Here is a 17,842-nt window from a genome sequence, read left to right as displayed (position 1 = left end):
AGCAACTGCTGTTAACTGTTGTGGCAGTAAGTTCAGATGCTAAGCAAAATAAATGTAGAGATGGAAAGACCCCTCCCATTATACATATGCAAGAATACTCACATTATATAGAACAAAGCATTTTTAGAAAGAACACATTAGTTGGCCATCAAGTTCAAAAAATAACCCTGAAGATAACTACTAGACTTTTACTAGTTCCATGTGTATGTACCTCTGATATAAAAAAACCCCAAAACTAACCAAACAAAAAACAAACCCACATTTTAAAATATCGTAAGATTTTTTTGCTTAAAACAATCAACCCAGGAACCTTAAGTAATGTGGAGGCTTTATTCTTTAACATTTTATATGACAAAGACCTAGGAAATACATATGAACTCTTCAAATTCTGAAACATACTACAGAAACAAGAAATAAGACTAAATTGTGTTTCTGTTTCATTAAGAACAGAATAAGAGGGGGGGGAAAAAAACCCCAAAAAAACAACCAAACAAAAAAACCCAAACCCACACCTGGGCTGAAGTCTAACCAATATTAATTAAAACAAACTTTGCAGCATTCATTTGTCCCCTACACCTATAGAAGCTGAATTTATTGATCCATGTAAAATACTTCAGTCCACATTTAATAATCTTCATGATGTGAAGCAATTAAGCATTAATTGGAATTACATTTACAACAACTAAGATACAATTAACTACAGTAATTGTAAGTTAGAAGGGCTGATTTTGCTCTGATGAGAGCAAGATAATTCCTTCTTCCTTTCTGCCCTTAAGGCATGCATTGCAAACCAAAATAATGGCCTTGGAGCTCCTACTATGCGTATTTAGCCAAAGAAAAATACTTTTAAGTAACTCTCCAAGTGCCTTTTCACATGTTTGTAAGCAACAACGGTGCAACACATAAAATAGCCAGAAAAACACCATTAATGTCATCTCCTTTCTGGCTTTCAGAAGAATTTACAAGGAAAACTACTCCCCAAAACAGAGGGGAAAATGACCCCCTGAAAAAAAACCCAAACATATCCAAACCCCTCTTTCTAAAGGCATAGCTCCTGGTCAGTTTTCTACTCAGTAAGCTTTAAACTGCACCAGAGCTGCCAACCTTGAGTTAATTCCAAAACTATGCAACTTGGCAACACACTTGTGAGAGCACAGTTTAGTAAGCACTGCCAAGACAGAAATAAACTTAGAGTGAACTGGTTTTAAATGCAATAAAAAACTGAACCAATCTTCAGCTACACAGCATCTGCTGAACAAATGAAAGACTTCTAAAACAGTCCTTTACAGGGTTTAACAGGACACAAGTAGCTAAAGACAAAACAAACAAACAAACAAAAAACAAAAAAACCCCACCCCACCACCACATTATAAGAGACAGTAAGTTCAGGTAGAAATTTAAAATTGATCTATCCTACAATATTGATGGCAGGTAATTTTGAACTCCTGAACTACACAGACAATTCATGCTCCTTCAATTTGTATTTTTCCCACTTCTCTCTTAGGCAGCAGACATTAGCAAAAAAGGTAGCAAGTGCTGTATATTACATCTTTTTCAGGACACAAAAGAAACACCTTAAAAAAAGCACAGAACCAGCCAAAAGCATACTTAAGGTTTTTAACACCTGTCTCATCTTTCTCTTTGCTTCTCTCTGTAGCCCTTGCTGAGATAAGATTTCTCCTAGCACAGAGGAACCTGAAGATGTTTGGCCAGGTTGGAGGCAGGCAGACCACTGCCCTAGACAGGCCAGGATTTTGGCAGCACAAGGGACGAGTTCTGCTGACTGAGCTGATGCATCATGTCCTTGCTTGTTCAGTGTGCAAGGGAAGAAATATTGCAGTGCTTCTGCTCCCTCTCCCTTGTGCACAAAGGCTTGGGACTAGGCAGAGAACCCAAATTTGATACTTCAACTACTTAGGAACCAGCAGGCACAGGGAGAAGCATTATGAGGTTAACTGAAATTTACTCATGCCTGAAAATCCTGGAAGAAGAAACAGGGTGACCAATTCAGTTTCTCAGATCACTCCTGTTGTTCCCAAGATGCTCCCCAGTCAGCATGAGACCACACTGCAGATTATTGATACTTTGACCAAATTCAGCAGAGAGTTCTGAAAAGAGCACAATTACTAAACCGAGCCTCACTTGAAAGGAAAAATTTAAAAACTTTTTTTTAAATTACCAAACCCACAAAAGCTTGATCTCTTTCTCTCTCAGCAACCAAAAGATCAAATGATGATAGGTTAAAAAAATTAGTCCACAACACTTACAAGTAAAGAGAAAAATCCAATCATTTAACACCTGCCAGCAAGCAGTGGTTGGAAAATGAGGATTACACATGCACCCTTCCCACAACCCTAGTTTGTTTTCCCTTTTGTCAACCAAAACAATCAATTTTCCTCACCACCCCAACTAGGTCTATGACAACCTGGGACCCACAACTAGTTCCCATCAACATATTTTACCTTCCTTCTTTTCATTACACTGATCCAAGCTAAGCAGATGCAATAGTATGACTGTCAACAAGATTTACAGATCCAAAACCCACAACTGCCCTTCTGTCCATCCACTTTCAGGGGATATTAACTTTTCTTTATGTAAATCATTACCTCTATACAGACTCGCAAGACAGTCAATTTGTAAACTCCCTCATTCTTTGCTCAATTTCCCTTTCTATTATCATACTTGTTTTTTCCCCCTTCTCTTCTCCCTCCCCTTAAACATGTCCTGAAAGATAACATCCAACAATTTTCAGAATCCACAATGCATGCATTATCATAGGAGTGGCCAAAATCACATATGAAGCCTTTCCCACCTGGTTTATAATTCTCAGCAGCAGAAAGCACAGCATGCTCCCTACATTTATGTGCTCACACTCAAGACACTTCAAAGACCTGCTCCTTTGACCTCGTGAAGTACTGAATGCAAGACCCAGCATGTCTGAAACAGCTGATACACCCTCTCAACAACGAAATAGTTATTGCAGATAATTAAACAGATGTAAGAGAAGGGCAGGTCTGGTATCGGCCTTTCCAAATCTCCAAATTAAACTCAGTGTCACTACTACAACTGATGTCAGACCTGAACCTGAGCACTAGATTGCCTTTCTCCTCCATTCAATAGCTTACAATTTGCTGGCAGCTACTGGAGTTAATCTTCTAAATGAGTGAGTGGGCATTTCAATCTAATCTTTCATTGCTTATAGTGACCAAAATATTCTAAAGTATTTTTAAAGAGTTTGATGCCTGTTAGAACACATATATGCATAAAAATATTCAGTCATTTATTTAATAATACGACATTAAACATGATACACATCCAAAACATGGATTTTCATTCTGTGCTTTGATGGATAAGAAGACAGACTCACTAAATGACACACAGAATTTTTATACACCAGGCATTTTAACAAAAGCTTCTTTGGGGCATTTTTCCCTAATTTCTTAAAACTAGTTAATTGACAACCACATTGTCAGTTGGTGGAGTAATTGCAATAATTCCCAACTTCAGGCAGACTGCCAAAAGGCTCTGTCAGGCTTAGATAAATAAATAAATAGTTACTTGGGCTGGTGATTTCTTTAAGTGTCAGGGGGTTGCTGGGTTGGTGTGGGGAGGTTGCCAACAGATGGCAGTTTAAGAGTTGACCACTTCCATGCCCTTTTTATCCTCATTTCCAAACAGTCGGACCACAGATTGTTGAACAATATACTTAATTTTATTTTTTAAAGAAACATATTATTGAAAACACTCAAAGACTAGAATTTTGTTACAGAACAGTATGTTCAGGGACCCCGCAGGAAGAATAGAGCATCTCCAAGAGTGGTCAGAGCTAAGCATGTAGAAGCTAAAAAGCTCACCTTGTTGCCCTCTACCCAGTTCTGAAAAATTATGGAAACTCATCCTCTGTAATAGAATAGCTCTTCCATGCTTTATGCTACATCTGAAATTTAATAATGGAAAACGGAGTTTCTCTAGGATACCCCATTTGCCATAAACTCTCCACAAACAACAACACTGAGTCAGAGAAGCCTACAGAAATCTCTGCATCCTCTCATCTTACATCTTCATTAGGAAGCACAGAAACTGATATTGAAGACAACCAAAGAAAGGTATAGAGACTGTTTCCTTAGCCAAGCCAAATCTTCACTTGAGACTGTCTGGTTATCTTAATCTTGCTGGGAGGAACTAGATTGCCTTTGTCAACCTTAGCTACAGAGTAAAGCTCTTTCATTTGAGTGTCTCTTGAAGAGCATTTTACCACAGGGCTATACCCCAGGTTAGTAAATAGCATGCAGCCATGAAAATGGTTTGCTGAATGAGCAGAAAAGCAACTCAGTAAAACAGCTTCATTTCCAAGAACAAACAGACTCTTCCGGCACTGATTTTATCTGAATCTGTGAGTTGGTCTTCCCTCATAGGAAGCAAGACCAGAAGCTTGTGCCACCTTAGCCAGCCTTGGCTGGCAAACATTCCCCCACCTTAACAGAGCATACCAAAAGTCCTGAGGCAGATTTCAATTTTGTGCTCTCATCTTTCAGTACTCAGTACTCTGAATGAGGGCTGATCATGTTCTCATTCTCAATGCTTGCATGAAGCCTTCTACAGTAATTCTGATAACTCCTTCCTGCACTAAGTGCAGGGTAAGTGCTCATTTTCAGTGGAGATTTCCTTCTTGAAAATAATTTGGACTTAGGATAATATTCTTAAGTGGTTTCACTACTACATACTCATGCTACTGTGATCTTTCAGATGGGTTTCAAGATGGAGCTCAGTGTGTTACTTTCTGTAAAGTACAGGATAATAAAGATTTCATCATTCAAGATCTCTTTTTATAAGGCAAGGTCTCACTTGGTCTCCACAACTGCTCTTTTAAAAACAAATCATTCCTCTGATTCTTTCTCTTTGAGACACAACAAAGAGAAAAAGAGAAAGGAAAGAAGATGCCAGCTTTTGGCTTCTTGCAACTCAAGTAGCAGCAGGGCAGAACAGTTGGTCAAACTCCAACTACAAGTTCAGCATTCCTAACAGGGAATGCTTCTTCCAATGCACAAGCTGCAAGTTCGCTGGTGAAGGGGAAAGTGGGAAATTTTTTGATTAAATTTCCTGTTTATAATGCTCAGTGTCAAGCCTGATGAGAAAACAAAACGCTATAGAGTCATTTCTGCCCACATCTGCTTTCTTTGGAGCCTTTTTGAAACACCCACTTTCAGAGGCTGTGCAATGCACAAGGCAGACCTACTGTCTGACTTAACAGATTGCTTAAACCAAATTTAAAAAAACAAACCAAAACACAAAACAACCCCAAAACAGCTTAAGTGTTAGCATATCAGGTAAATACCATTTGCAAAGAAATATTAAAAAGAACTGCCAACAATTTTTTCCTTTTAATTGGAATTAGTACTCAAAGTGTTATCATTGCAGTTTCCCTTTTCCTTTTAATACTGTTTCGGGTTTTTAGTTTCAGAGCATGTTCCACTGAAACCCCTCAGGTGTTTCAGAACGGAATGTGCTCCACTTAATCTGTGAAATGTAGCAGAGATAGATCCTCATAGCTCAATCAGATGGAGAAGGTAGAAAAATTAAGCTTCTAAAAGTCATAAATTATAAAAACAGACATGGAGCTGTTGAAGCAGTTACAGAGGAGAGCCACAGTGATGATCAGAGGGCTGGAGCACCTCTCCTAGAAGGACAGGCTGAGAGCTGGGGTTGTTCAGCCTGGAGAAGAGAAAGCTCCAGGGAGAGCTTAGAGCAGCTTTCTAGTACCTGAAGAGGGCTACAGGAAAGCTGGGGAGGGACTTTTTACAAGGGCATGTAACAAGGATGAGGGTTAATGGCTTTAGAATGGAAAAGGGTATATTTTGATTAGACATGGAAGAAATTCTTTAGTGTGAGGGTGGTGAGATACTGCAACAGGTTGCCCAGGGAACCTGTGGAGGCCACCTCCCTGCAAGTGTTCAAGTGTTCAATTCAGACTGGATGGCGCTTCAAGCAACCTGATCCAGTGGGAGGTGTCCCAGCCCAGGCAGAAGGGTTGGAACTAAGTAATCCTAAATGTCCCTTCCAACCCAAACCATTCTTTGATTCTATGATCAAGGAAACATATAATGTATCTGGGGCCAGGTTAAAGATGACTCAATTATTGAACATTGGTGAGAAGTTTTTAATGCTATAAAAAAACAAAAAAGGGGGGGAGGGGTTCAGGAACTTGCAGATTTTAGAGAAAAGACAGGAAGAATAAGTGTTCCATACTTATCTCTAGTGCAAAACTATTACAATTATTAGCAGTATTGCAAATGCACTAAAACTCAGGCCTCCTACTAATGGAGCCTTGGGATGACAGGGGAGAAGGAATACTTACTTCTACTCCTTTGAAGTACAAGCCACCACATTCCACTCAGTAGCTATATATGTCTTGCTAATTGCATTCTGGAGAAAGAATGGAATTCTTTCTGGTCAAGTGGCTCCTCTTTGCCTCATTTGAGGCTAAATCTCTTCGGAGCAGACACTGCAGTGTACTTACTTCTACAAACCCCTTCAGGACTAAAGTGCTCAGACTTACTATTTTTTCTGTTTCCATCTCATTTCAATGAGTCTAAAATAATCAGACTCTGTGGCAGCTTCCTACCAAAATGAGGTTTCCACACATAAAACCAAATGTGCTGCAGGTCCTGACAGAACATGAAGTAGATCCTTTCAGATAAAATGCGGCTTTGGAGTGCACTTTACCCAAAGACAACCTAGAAGCAAGTTATTATTTGAGCTTAGAGCCTAGAGAGAAACAAGGAAGCTTACTTACATATAATAAAACAAATGTAAACAAGATGCTTCCAGTTCTGTATATATCAGTCTTTCAAAACACTTACCTTTTCTAAATAGTTCTTGAAGGCTCTCTGCACTTTGATTCAAAATAGCCCATATTTCCTCTTCTTGCAATGGGCCTCCCCGAACCTCCAGAGCTTCCGCCAACGACACATACATGTTACCTGGAAATGGAGACAGACTGATTTAAAAAGAGGTACGAGTTATTTTCTCTTTGCATTAGTATTCAAGTTAGAAATAACACACATCCAATTCTGTCACAAAAAATTTAATGTGAACAGGACCCAACGAATATAAATCCTACAAAACATTCATCCTGACAACAGAGAACATAGAGCACCTGCTATTATGAGGAAGATAAAGATTTGGTTTAGAGGACAATTAGCCCTATTACTAGTGTGCAGTACCAAATTCATAAACTCAACAAGCTGACATTGGCCACATGCTATGGGCAAGAGTGTGCTTTGTTTAAAAAAAATGACAGAATGATTAGTAGTTACAAGTTTATTAATGCAAATAAGGTATTAAAATGGTTTTTACAGGTTTAAGTCAGTCAATCTACTGTTAGGAAAGGAAGCTCTTCTTCCAATACATTTTCACAGGGCTGTTTCTATTATCCCATGACCAAATAGTAAGAACTACTGCCTGCAAACACACAAGCAAGCAAGGCAGATGTGGAACTGAGTTATTTCCTTTGGTCATCTTCTTCATGCATTTAAGAAAACAAAGAAAACAGAGACACTCTACATATGACACCCCCACAAGACAAGTAAGGACTTCCCTCCACAGCTAAAAGAGGTTGGCTTTAATATTTTTTCGAAGAGTTAAACCATTTTCACCATATCACACTATGATACTCAGTTATCCAAAACCAAAACTATTTTGTAAATTGAATAATGTATCCCTAAATACTCTGGCTAAGCCAAAGCTTCATCATTTCAGTATGCTTAGGAGCAAACAAATCATGTGCCTATTTAATTACTTCAGCTTTTATGGACACTAAATATTTCCAGATAGAGCACTCATGCCAACTTATATTTCTGAATAAAATGCATCTGCTGTTGCTTTTCTCTCTCCTTCTCTCCAAAGACCAAAGAATAAAGTTTTGAGTAAAATTTGCAGTAAAGCCTAAAGTGTATGGTCAGTCATCAACGATGAGTTTGTTAGGTCTCAAAGGCTCAGAAGTTGCGACTGGAAATGGAAAAGACAGCGTGCATAATATCCCAAGATCAGTAACCTTTAGATGGCTCAACAGTACTGCTGGAGTTTCTTCCTCCCCCTTCCAATCAACTAGGCAGAGCTTCCCCATCAGCTCAGAGGCATACTCATGGACATTAATCTAACACCCTAACAGTCTGCAAGGAGCACAAGCAGAGTAGCTCTATTTAATTTCCCAGTGCTTTAGGCAGTTTCATACCTTCCAGGGTTGTTTTTGGTTTTGGTTTTTTTTTTAACTTCCAAGATAACCAGGCTCATACCCATACAATGGCAATATGAAAGGCTGAATACCCTTCAGTTTCCAGTTGAGAAACATGGGCTTTGAAGATACATACTGAAGTACCACCCAGAGCCTTTTCAGATAGAATTCTGTATTGCTCTATGGAAAAATTACATGTTGTTGGCTGCATTTCGTTACAGACAGATTATTTTTCCTTATTTCACAACTTGCTGGTTTCTAGTTTTAACCACTCTATATGCATACTAAGCCACATTTTCAACAATTAATATTCAAAAGTCATCACCAAAAGATAACAGAAAGGAAATCAAACCTAGACCACATTAAAAGTATTCCCAAAGATAAAAAATAAAGACACTATTAAAACATTGAAAGCTAGTGACCAATACACACTTGCAACAAACAGATGGACAGCCAGAGAAAATACATGTTTCTAGTAAGCACAAGATTCTCATGCACCTGCCAGAGTGTCTGATTATGCTGGTTTTGGCTGGAACAGAGTTCATTTTCTTCACAGTAGTTCGTATGGGGCTATGTTTCAGATTTGTGCTGGAAACAGTGTTGATCATATTGGGGTGTTTGTGTTATTGCTGAGCTGTGCTCACACAGAGCCTGAATCTTGCACCTCCTCACAAGCAAGTAGGCTGGGGGTGCACAAGAAGTTGGGAGGGGACACAGCTGGGACAGGTGACCACAACTGACCAATGGGATAGTCCATACCATATCACATCATGATCAGCATATGAACCTGGGGGAAGAAGGAAGAAGGGGACATTCAGAATTAGGGTGTTTTTGTCCTTCCAAGTAACCTTCAAGCCCTGGTCTCCTGGAAATGCTTGAACACCAGCCTGCGACTAGGAAGTAGTGAATAAACTGTGTGGTTTACTTTGCTTGCATGCATGATTTTTGCTTTACCTATGAAACCATCTTTATCAAGCCAAAAGTTTTCTCACTTTTACTTTTCTGATTCTGTCCCCTATCTCCAAATGGGGGACTGAATGAGCAGCTGTGCAGTGCTTAGATGCTGGCTGGAAGTAAACCACAACATCTGCACCAATCAATTTTGTGATTTCATAGAATCACAGCATGGCTCAGGTTGAAAGGGACTTTAGATATCATCTACTCCAACCTCCCTGCCATGGGCAGGGACAACTCTCAACTAGATCAGGTTGCTCAAGGCCCCATCCAACCTGGCCTTGAACACTTTGAAGAAGGGGGCATCCACAACTTCTCTGTACAATCTGTTCCAGAGGCTCATCACCCTTGCACTAGTACCTAGTCTAAAATTCTCTTTCAGTTTAAAGCAATTTCCCCTTCTCCTATCACTGGCCACTCTCATGAAAATTCTCTCTCCAGCCTTCCTGTAGGTGCTATTCAGGTATGGGAAGGCAGCTATAAGGTCTCCCTGGAGTCTTCCTCAGGTTGGTCAACCCCAGCTCCTTCAGCCTCTCCTCATAGCAGAGGTGCTCCAGCCCCTGGCACTGTCTCAAATTTCAGCACATACATCTAGAATTGAACTGGATTATTCAGATTAAAAGATCTTATCTTCTCCTAGGGGCTAAAAATATGACAGTGGCAAGTAATTTATGTAAGAGAAAAAAAATATACAAAGCTTTTTTAGAAAACAGTATCAAAACTATGTGAATTACCTATATTCGTGTCTCAGCTCTGTAGCTAGAGTTATGTCTGTAGCTATACAGTTGTATAAAGTTATTTATCCAAATTAAAATGTATTGTCATTTAAAAGGAGTATTTAAACTCCTATGGCTACAAACTTAGAGAAAGGAAGATGGGTGTTAGCAATGCGAGACTACACACTAAGAAGACCTCTTAAAATGCAGGAAAGAGAAGACAAAAGGAAAGTATGAAGATGCAGGAAAGTAAAGATGAGTTCCTGCAGTTAGAAGGAAACTTTAACCTGTTTTTAACTGAGCAAAACAGGGCTAAACCAAGTAGAAAGGGTGAACAGATCTCAGGGAAGCTGATTAGTATTGGCCTAAAATGACAACATAAAACTGCAAATAAAGTGAAGACTTTTCTCTTGTACTAACAGTACAAAGTACTTTGCTACTAACTTCCAAAGATGCTCCAGGGAGTTGCTGTGTTTTTCAGGCTATCAAGCTGACTGGCAAAGAAATCTGGATACACTGACAGAGCACTCAATGGAATCTTACTCAGCTTCCTGTCAGGCCACTTTATTAAAATGAACCTTCTCCCTGTCTCGTCTTCATTTAAGGTAAGCAGGATCTGTTGTACTGGCATGCCGTGCCTCGCTCATTTCATTCTTTGTAATAAAAATGGAAATATTAAATTACATTGAAAGGTGTACCTTCTATGGATGAGTTGACTTCTCATGTCCTTTGAAGAGCATTATGGTGTCACCTTAATATGAAGCCACACCAGCACTTAGCTGGAAGTAGCATCAGGAGGCTTGCTCAAATAACTGCATCTTGCTTCTGCACCTTCCTTCACAAGGTGTGAAGTCCAGATGCAGTCATGGATCAGGAGACATATGTAAGGGTGAGGTGGTGTGAACTCAGTAGAGATTGTGAATGTGTGGATTCCCCATGTACCCACAAGATTATAGCCACAGAACACCCTAATATGTAGGCATGCAGTTTGACCTTGAGCATTACCTTCAACCTTGAGGCATAGCTAGCAGAGCAGCATCTTTAATAATGAAGCATAGTTAGTAGAGCAAAACAGAGAAAATGGCTTGATACAGTGTAATAAAGTTAGAGAAATCAGCAGAAACTTTTAGCCTGCCTGAGGACAAGTGGTCCCAGCGTATCAATTTGTGAGTTAGAGTGCATAGACACCTCACAATAACCAATCCCAAATTGTACAGGTACGCTTGCACAGATGTTGAAAATATAAAAGCATGGATGTCTCATGTAATAAATGCTGATGCTCAGTCATTCTGTGTCCCGACACTAAAATGGACATTCACACAGCAGAAAGCACAATATATGGAGACAGTGGATAAATTAAATTAGTTAATACTGGAGAAATACAGACATGAACATTACTTTCACATTGCTTGCTCTAGGACAAAGTTTACTTCCAGACCACAGGAGAGTACAATATCCACAGGAAAGGAGTTGTATCAAGTGGAGGCAGCTCTTTTTTGCTCCAGGACAAGAGAGTAAATTCAGGTGTAAATGATTTGTACCAACAAGCTCTGAGTGCAATTTCTCACCCTCCACACCATTCAGCCTTAAGCCATACAGACACAGCACAGTTCCAAGAAAGAATGGAAGCCAAAGGCCTCTCCCCTGTCTTGAATACTTCTTTCAAAAAGCCCGTTTACCTCAGAACTACCGACTGCCAGCTCCTCCCTCCAAGACAGACAGATACACTCCCTCACGGGTGAAATGGGGAGTTCTGCCTCCTCCCTGCAAAACCATCAGTAACCTCCTCACCCCTACACTCCACAGTCCCAACAACTTGATTAATACAGACTATTATGTCAGTAATTTTGTCCAAAAGCTAAGACCAGTCACAACTGGTGGGAACCAGTGCTCAGTACTGTGCCACTCCTGTTCAATATCTTTATCAGTGATGTAGATGAGAGGATAGAGTGCACCCTTAGTAAATCTCTAGGCAGCACTAAGCTGGGTGGGAGTGTTGATCTGCCTGAGGGTAAGGAGGATCTCCAGAGGGATCTGGACAGGTTTGATGGATGGGCCAAGGCCAACTGCATGAGTTTCAAGAAAGCAAAATGTCAGGTACTGCATTTCAACCACAACCCCCAGCAGTGGTACAGGCCTGGGGAGGAGTGGCTGGAGAGCTGCCCAGCAGAAAGGGACCTGGGGGTGCTGACTGACAGCCAGCTGAACATGAGCCAGCAGTGTGCCCAGGTGGGCCAGTGGCATCCTGGGTTGTAGCAGTAATGGTGTGTCCAGCAGGAGCAGGGGGGGATCTTACCCCTGTACTCGGCACTGGGGAGTCCCCACCTCGAGTGCTGTGTGCAGTTTGGGCCCCTCACTACAGAAAGGACATTGAGCTACTGGAGTGTGTCCAAAGAAGGGCAACAAAGCTGATGAAGGGTTCGGAGCATGTGTCTTACAAAGAGTGCTGAGAGAGTTGGGGTTGTTTAGCCTGGAGAAAAGGAGGCTGAGGGGAGACTTTATTGTTTTCTAGAACTGCCTCAGAGGAGGTTGTGAAGAGGTGGGGATCCATCTGTTCAATGGAGTTACAAGTGATAGGACAAGAGGTAATGGCCTCAAGTTGCACCAGGGGAGGTTTAGACTGGATGTTAGGAAGAATTTCTTCACTGAAAAGGTTATCAGACATTGGGAGAGGCTGCCCAGGGCCGTGGTAGGTATTTAAGAGTGCCTGGAGGTATTTAAGAGTTCTCAGACATAGCACTTAGGGATACAGTTTCATTAAGGATTTGCCAGTGTTAGGTTACGGGTTGGATTCTCTGATCTTGAAGGTCTTTTCCAACTGAGGTGATTCTGTGAAGATGACTGCCATACCTCACACTTATTTGATATCTCATTGGAATAGGCTGCCAAGAAATGTGGAGAGAAGCTTCTCTAGTCACACACTGTCCTGGCTTGGGCCAGGAAGAAACTAGTTTTCTCTCCTGTAATTTTTCTTTCAGCTAAGTCTCTTCCAAGTAGTTGCACTTGCTGAAATTGACAGCAAGTTTCCCAGTCAGTGTCTGCTTCTAGGACTGATAACGCTCAATGTTTACAGTCACAGCTGGAGAATGGCCTGCAGAACCAAGGCCACTGCTCAGTTCTGAGGAACATCTTACAGTCCAGAAAGAGAAAAGGAGTAAAGAGGTCACACTTGCAACCCTCCACTAGGGAGGGGCAGACAAGACAGGTGACCAAAAACGACCAAAGGGAGTATTCCATCCCACACACATCATACTTGGTGTAAATTCCAGTGATCATGAGGATCAGACCCCTTCCTTCCTCTGCCCCTTTGCCCATGGCCATCATCCTGGAAGGATTCCATCCATTTGTCTGCCTGTGGTCCTGACCTGTGCCAGCCCATATCTGTGTGTTCTTGCCTCCAGCTCCCAACTGCTGCTGACTCCAGGAGTCCAGCCTGGACTTTCCCAGGGCTGCTCTGTAGCCTCAGTAGTGACGTGAGATTTACTGGGGATGGGGAACCTGGTGTCACTGCTGTATGTATTTCATAATTTTCCTTTTTATTATTGTTTCATTAAAGCTGTGTAGTTTAGTTTCCAACCCTTAAGTCTCTCTCACTTATTCTCTCCCCTTTCTTTATTAAGGAAGGGAGTGGGATTAACAGAGAGCATCTGTCCTTTGATTAATTGCTGGCCCAGCATTAAACCATGACACACACTCTCTAGGTTAGGTAGGGAAAAGATTTGGACTACAAAAAAACATTGTTAGACTTTCTAGATAATCACATAAAATACTCTAGTACTCATTTTTATCCTTGACAAAATTTAAAATAAAGAGACAGCAAGAAGGCTATCTCACCCAAAATATGTTCTATAATGAAAAATACACCTTTTTTCTCCCATACAAAACACTTAAGATGACTTTGTCCCAGATATGAGCATTATTTCCTCTTTTTCTCCACAGGTACACTTTGGTAAAACCCAGCAATTTCCTAAGAACATCCTTCTCTTAGCAGATAAGCAAAGAGCCTTTTTTGGCCTCTACTCTTTAGATTCAAATGCCTGAAAGCAGAGAGGCCCATTTAACACAACAATTCTGTACAAACAAAGCTCTTAAAATTCACTTCTCTAAAACCACAATTAGCTGCCTAAAGATAAAATACTGAAACTTTTATTCAACACTCACCGAATGTGAACTGCTTTCAAAAACAGTCAAAAAGCACTAAAGCCAGTGAAAAGAACCAGAGCTGCAGGATAACAGTTTTGAAAGTCCACCCTTCCCGGCATCTGGAGTCATTACCATGCCCTGTAATTTCAGAATGCTGGCATCTATTGTATTTATTTACACTGACCTACACCTTACATCCCTGAAGAAGACCTAGAATGCATCTATCAATCAGTTTTTCCCTAACAATAATAATAGTATTCCTGAAACTCTGATAAAGTTTGGAACTCTGAAAGCTTGCACTTTGTGCACTGAGCTTGCACTCAGTAGTCTTTGAAACCTTATTTCAAATGCACATATACTTAAAAGATGTGCACATAAAAGATGGTTTCCTATAGTTTCAGGTCTAACTTGCATTGACAAATACAGCACTATTTGCAAATATTAACATGAAGTAAGGAATCAAGATAAATAAGCAAGATAGTCAATGGTGGGTTTTTTTTTCTTTTAGAGGAAGAAAACTCTTGTGCCATGACCACTTTTTCCACTTTTCCCATAGATATGGAAAGTGGCCAAAAAGTACCAGAAGATGCAAATTCCATCTCCTCCCCATCCTTAAGTCTCTAAATAGCTCCCAGAAGTTGTGTGAACTGAAGTTTTTGCAAACACACACACACTTCCATGGTGCTTTTCATTCAATCCCCTGTCTTGTATTACCTTAGTATAAGCTTTATTTCTCCCTCCTTCATTTTGGAGAGGTCAGCAGAGATTAGTATTACCACCCAAGAGCTTCTCCCCCACAGCTGTAGAAGAGATTAGCTTCTTCCACTCAGATTTTTCTGTGTGTTCTCCTTTTCTCTGCTGTAAGCATGCAAGATGAAATGACACCAAAACACTCCCATGCTCCTGGGCCAATCCTCAAATTTGAGCATGAAAATTTCTTTAAAATTGCATCTCCTCTTCAAACTGACAGCATGCTGCTTGAGCTTAAACCTCCTAAATAAAGGCACAGAAACTAGCTCAAATTTGTGATAAAACACAATAACACAAGGACACTCCCAGAAGTACAGGGCACTGCTGGACTTTTCTATGAACATATAGTGATGCTCTCACACTCACTATAAGATAAGATGATAGCATTTCTCCTTCCAAACCTAAATCAGTCACCTATTCCCATTTTTGGAAGACAAAAGAATATGACATATTGAGAATATGACATATTGGTCATGCCTTCAAGGGCAAGCAATATTTGCTTTACTTGAGAAGTGCTTGCTTTCTTTCCTGGAAGGTGGAAAGAAACCAGCTTTGGGCACTGGACTGAACTAGCAATGGAAAACAAGCAAGGGTTACTGCTGACTCCTTCCCCTGTTTTTCTGTCTATCAACAGAACCAGATAAACTAGTTTATCTGGGGCTTCCTGTAAGTCAAACTAGTAAATCCAGTCCAAAACTTATAGAATAATCATGAAAGTCTACAGTTGCCTAGAAAACATGAATGTTCTTTTATATATCGGGTAGCTGATGTTTCACATCAGATATTAAAATTGTATTCAGAAGAGTGTATAATTATGACTACAAAGTAAGCTTAATCCACATAAATAGGGGTATTACTCTCATATCCCTCTCTTAGTTTAATTGTCAGTGTAAGATGCTTGGGCAACTCCCATCATTTGCTGTTGATCTGCTTCACCTCGGAGAGGCACGTCTCCTTGGTGTGTTTTTCATCCTTGCAACTTTCATTTTAATTGCCAAGTAGGAACAGAGGACCTGCAACTAAGACAAGTTTTGTAAGTGGAAAAGCAGAAAATTCAGGACAGCAAAACAGCTTGGCAAAACTAACACTTCTCAATAATACCCTTGTTCTAATGACATGAAATCATCAAAAGCAAGACATCTTACTATTGACGGTGTAATTTCATGATGCAGTGAGGTACTGCCTATCATGCAACTTCACTTATGATGAATTACAGACTATGCAGCAGTCTTCATGAAGATACCTTCCTTGCTGCTTGTTTTTCAGAGTACAGTGATGCTAATGCACTTCACGAAGTATACTGGGGTACTAGGTTGCTAGGTCTGTGCCACTGACATGCTTGTTGAGACAGTAAGGGCAGTCTAAACTGAGAGGAACTTAGAATGGCATCTCCAGCTTTAGATCAGCAGTTATTCCATTGTTGCATGCAGGAGCTATGCATTCTCACATACTATAATAAGGTCATGACTAAAATCTGTCCTCATTCACTTGGAGCTTTTAGCATAGCTGAAGAAGGAATGAAAGCTACTGTCACAAGAGCAGAAACAGTAGCACCCATGATTCAAAAACCATGGAGTCACTAGGAAGCATTATTCTACAACAGTAAGTACTATTTCCTGCCACCTGTGGCATTTTACAAGTGGCTACAAGTGAGACAATGAGGCTCTGATGAGCAACAAGACCAGAAAGTAGTGAAAACAGTACCAAGTAACTGCTTTTTCATATCACTACAAGGATTACTTCCTTTATAATCAGTCCCTGAATCAGCGCTGATTCCTCCAGCGCTGCTTGACCTTAGACAAACACAGCCAAAGAAGCTGCACAACTACAAAACAAGGACTGTTTTGTTACAGGACACATTTAGCTCAATATGAGATAAACTGTCACATCATTCACCCCACCTACCAATATTTCTACTCAACCACGTTTGTATCACTGGGTTGGGTTTTTTGCTATGAAAATGGGAAAAAAAAACCCACAACAAATCAAACAAACAAACAAACTTTAAAAGTTATAATCTAGGAAGTTTTCTCTTCAGCTCATCAGCTGCTAGAAAGAGTCCAATGGCTTTCTTACCCAATGCACTAACCTGATCTACATCCTCACTCATTTTTTTTCTGCTTGTGACTCTTGGCAAAAACAGCTGATGAGAGTCCAATTTTTGATGAAGGTGGACAAACTCCCACATAATAACATTCTCCACAGCCATGATTGTGGACAATGTTGTAGTTCCTGATAACTGTCACAAGCAATTCTGAAACAGCCCTACAGCTGGGGGAACAAGCAATCATGTTCTCAGGATGCTATCCATCTGGAGGGTCTATCTTGAACCACTTCTTCATTCTTTGATGTAATATTCCCAGACTCCTTGCAAGTTCATACTTCTTTAAGTGACTGCATATGCTCTACAGTGCAGGCAAACCAAAGGATCCCAGAACCTGCAGCAAAAAAAAACCTGTTTGCTGCCTGGACAGGCAGTTATGATATTTTTGTTCCTTTCTGAAAAAAAGAAAGAAAAAGAAAAAAGAAAAAAAAGAAAAGAAAAGAAAAAAAAAAGACATATGCCATAAGGAACAGAACATTACGAAGTCTGCAGCAAGATGACACCACAGATATTTTATCTGTGAACTCTCCTGCCTGCTGGAAGTAAAGCTATTATTCACACAAATGATGACTAATTCTTATTGCGAAACTCTGAACTTATACCTTAAAAAAACTGAAAAACTGGCAAGACCAAACACTGGCCTACATTTCAGATTTTAAGAACTGCATGTATAAGAAAAGCTGGATCTTTAGGACCAAGACATAAGACAAGAGAACCTTGCTCTACTTATCTGTAAACTGAATAAAGTGCTAATTCAAGCACAGTAGCAAATATTAATTCTTATTCAAAGGGCACTGCATTTTCTTCACTGTCCTGCAGCAGAAAAAAAAAAAAAAAAAAAGTAAATTTTATTTCAGACATGAATTCCTTTCTCTATTCAGACATGGTAGTATAAGGCATGAAATTTATACTCTATATGCCCCAAAAAACAATTGAGAAGGT

General features: G+C 40.1%; 1 protein-coding gene across 1 annotated transcript in view; it reads right to left on the bottom strand.

Moving 5' to 3' along the window:
• The window catches only part of PTPN13 (protein tyrosine phosphatase non-receptor type 13), a 144,749-nt gene that overhangs the window by 111,504 nt on the left and 15,403 nt on the right, over positions 1 to 17,842 (bottom strand). The window contains exon 2 of the mRNA XM_071753625.1: positions 6,861 to 6,980. Coding sequence (XP_071609726.1) covers positions 6,861 to 6,975 — 115 coding nt within the window. The 5' untranslated portion in view covers positions 6,976 to 6,980. The remainder of the gene's footprint in view (positions 1 to 6,860; positions 6,981 to 17,842) is intronic.

The sequence above is a fragment of the Heliangelus exortis genome, chromosome 10 (genome assembly GCF_036169615.1).
Source record: "Heliangelus exortis chromosome 10, bHelExo1.hap1, whole genome shotgun sequence".
NCBI lineage: Eukaryota > Metazoa > Chordata > Aves > Apodiformes > Trochilidae > Heliangelus > Heliangelus exortis.
This window is presented reverse-complemented; position numbering and strand designations above follow the sequence as displayed.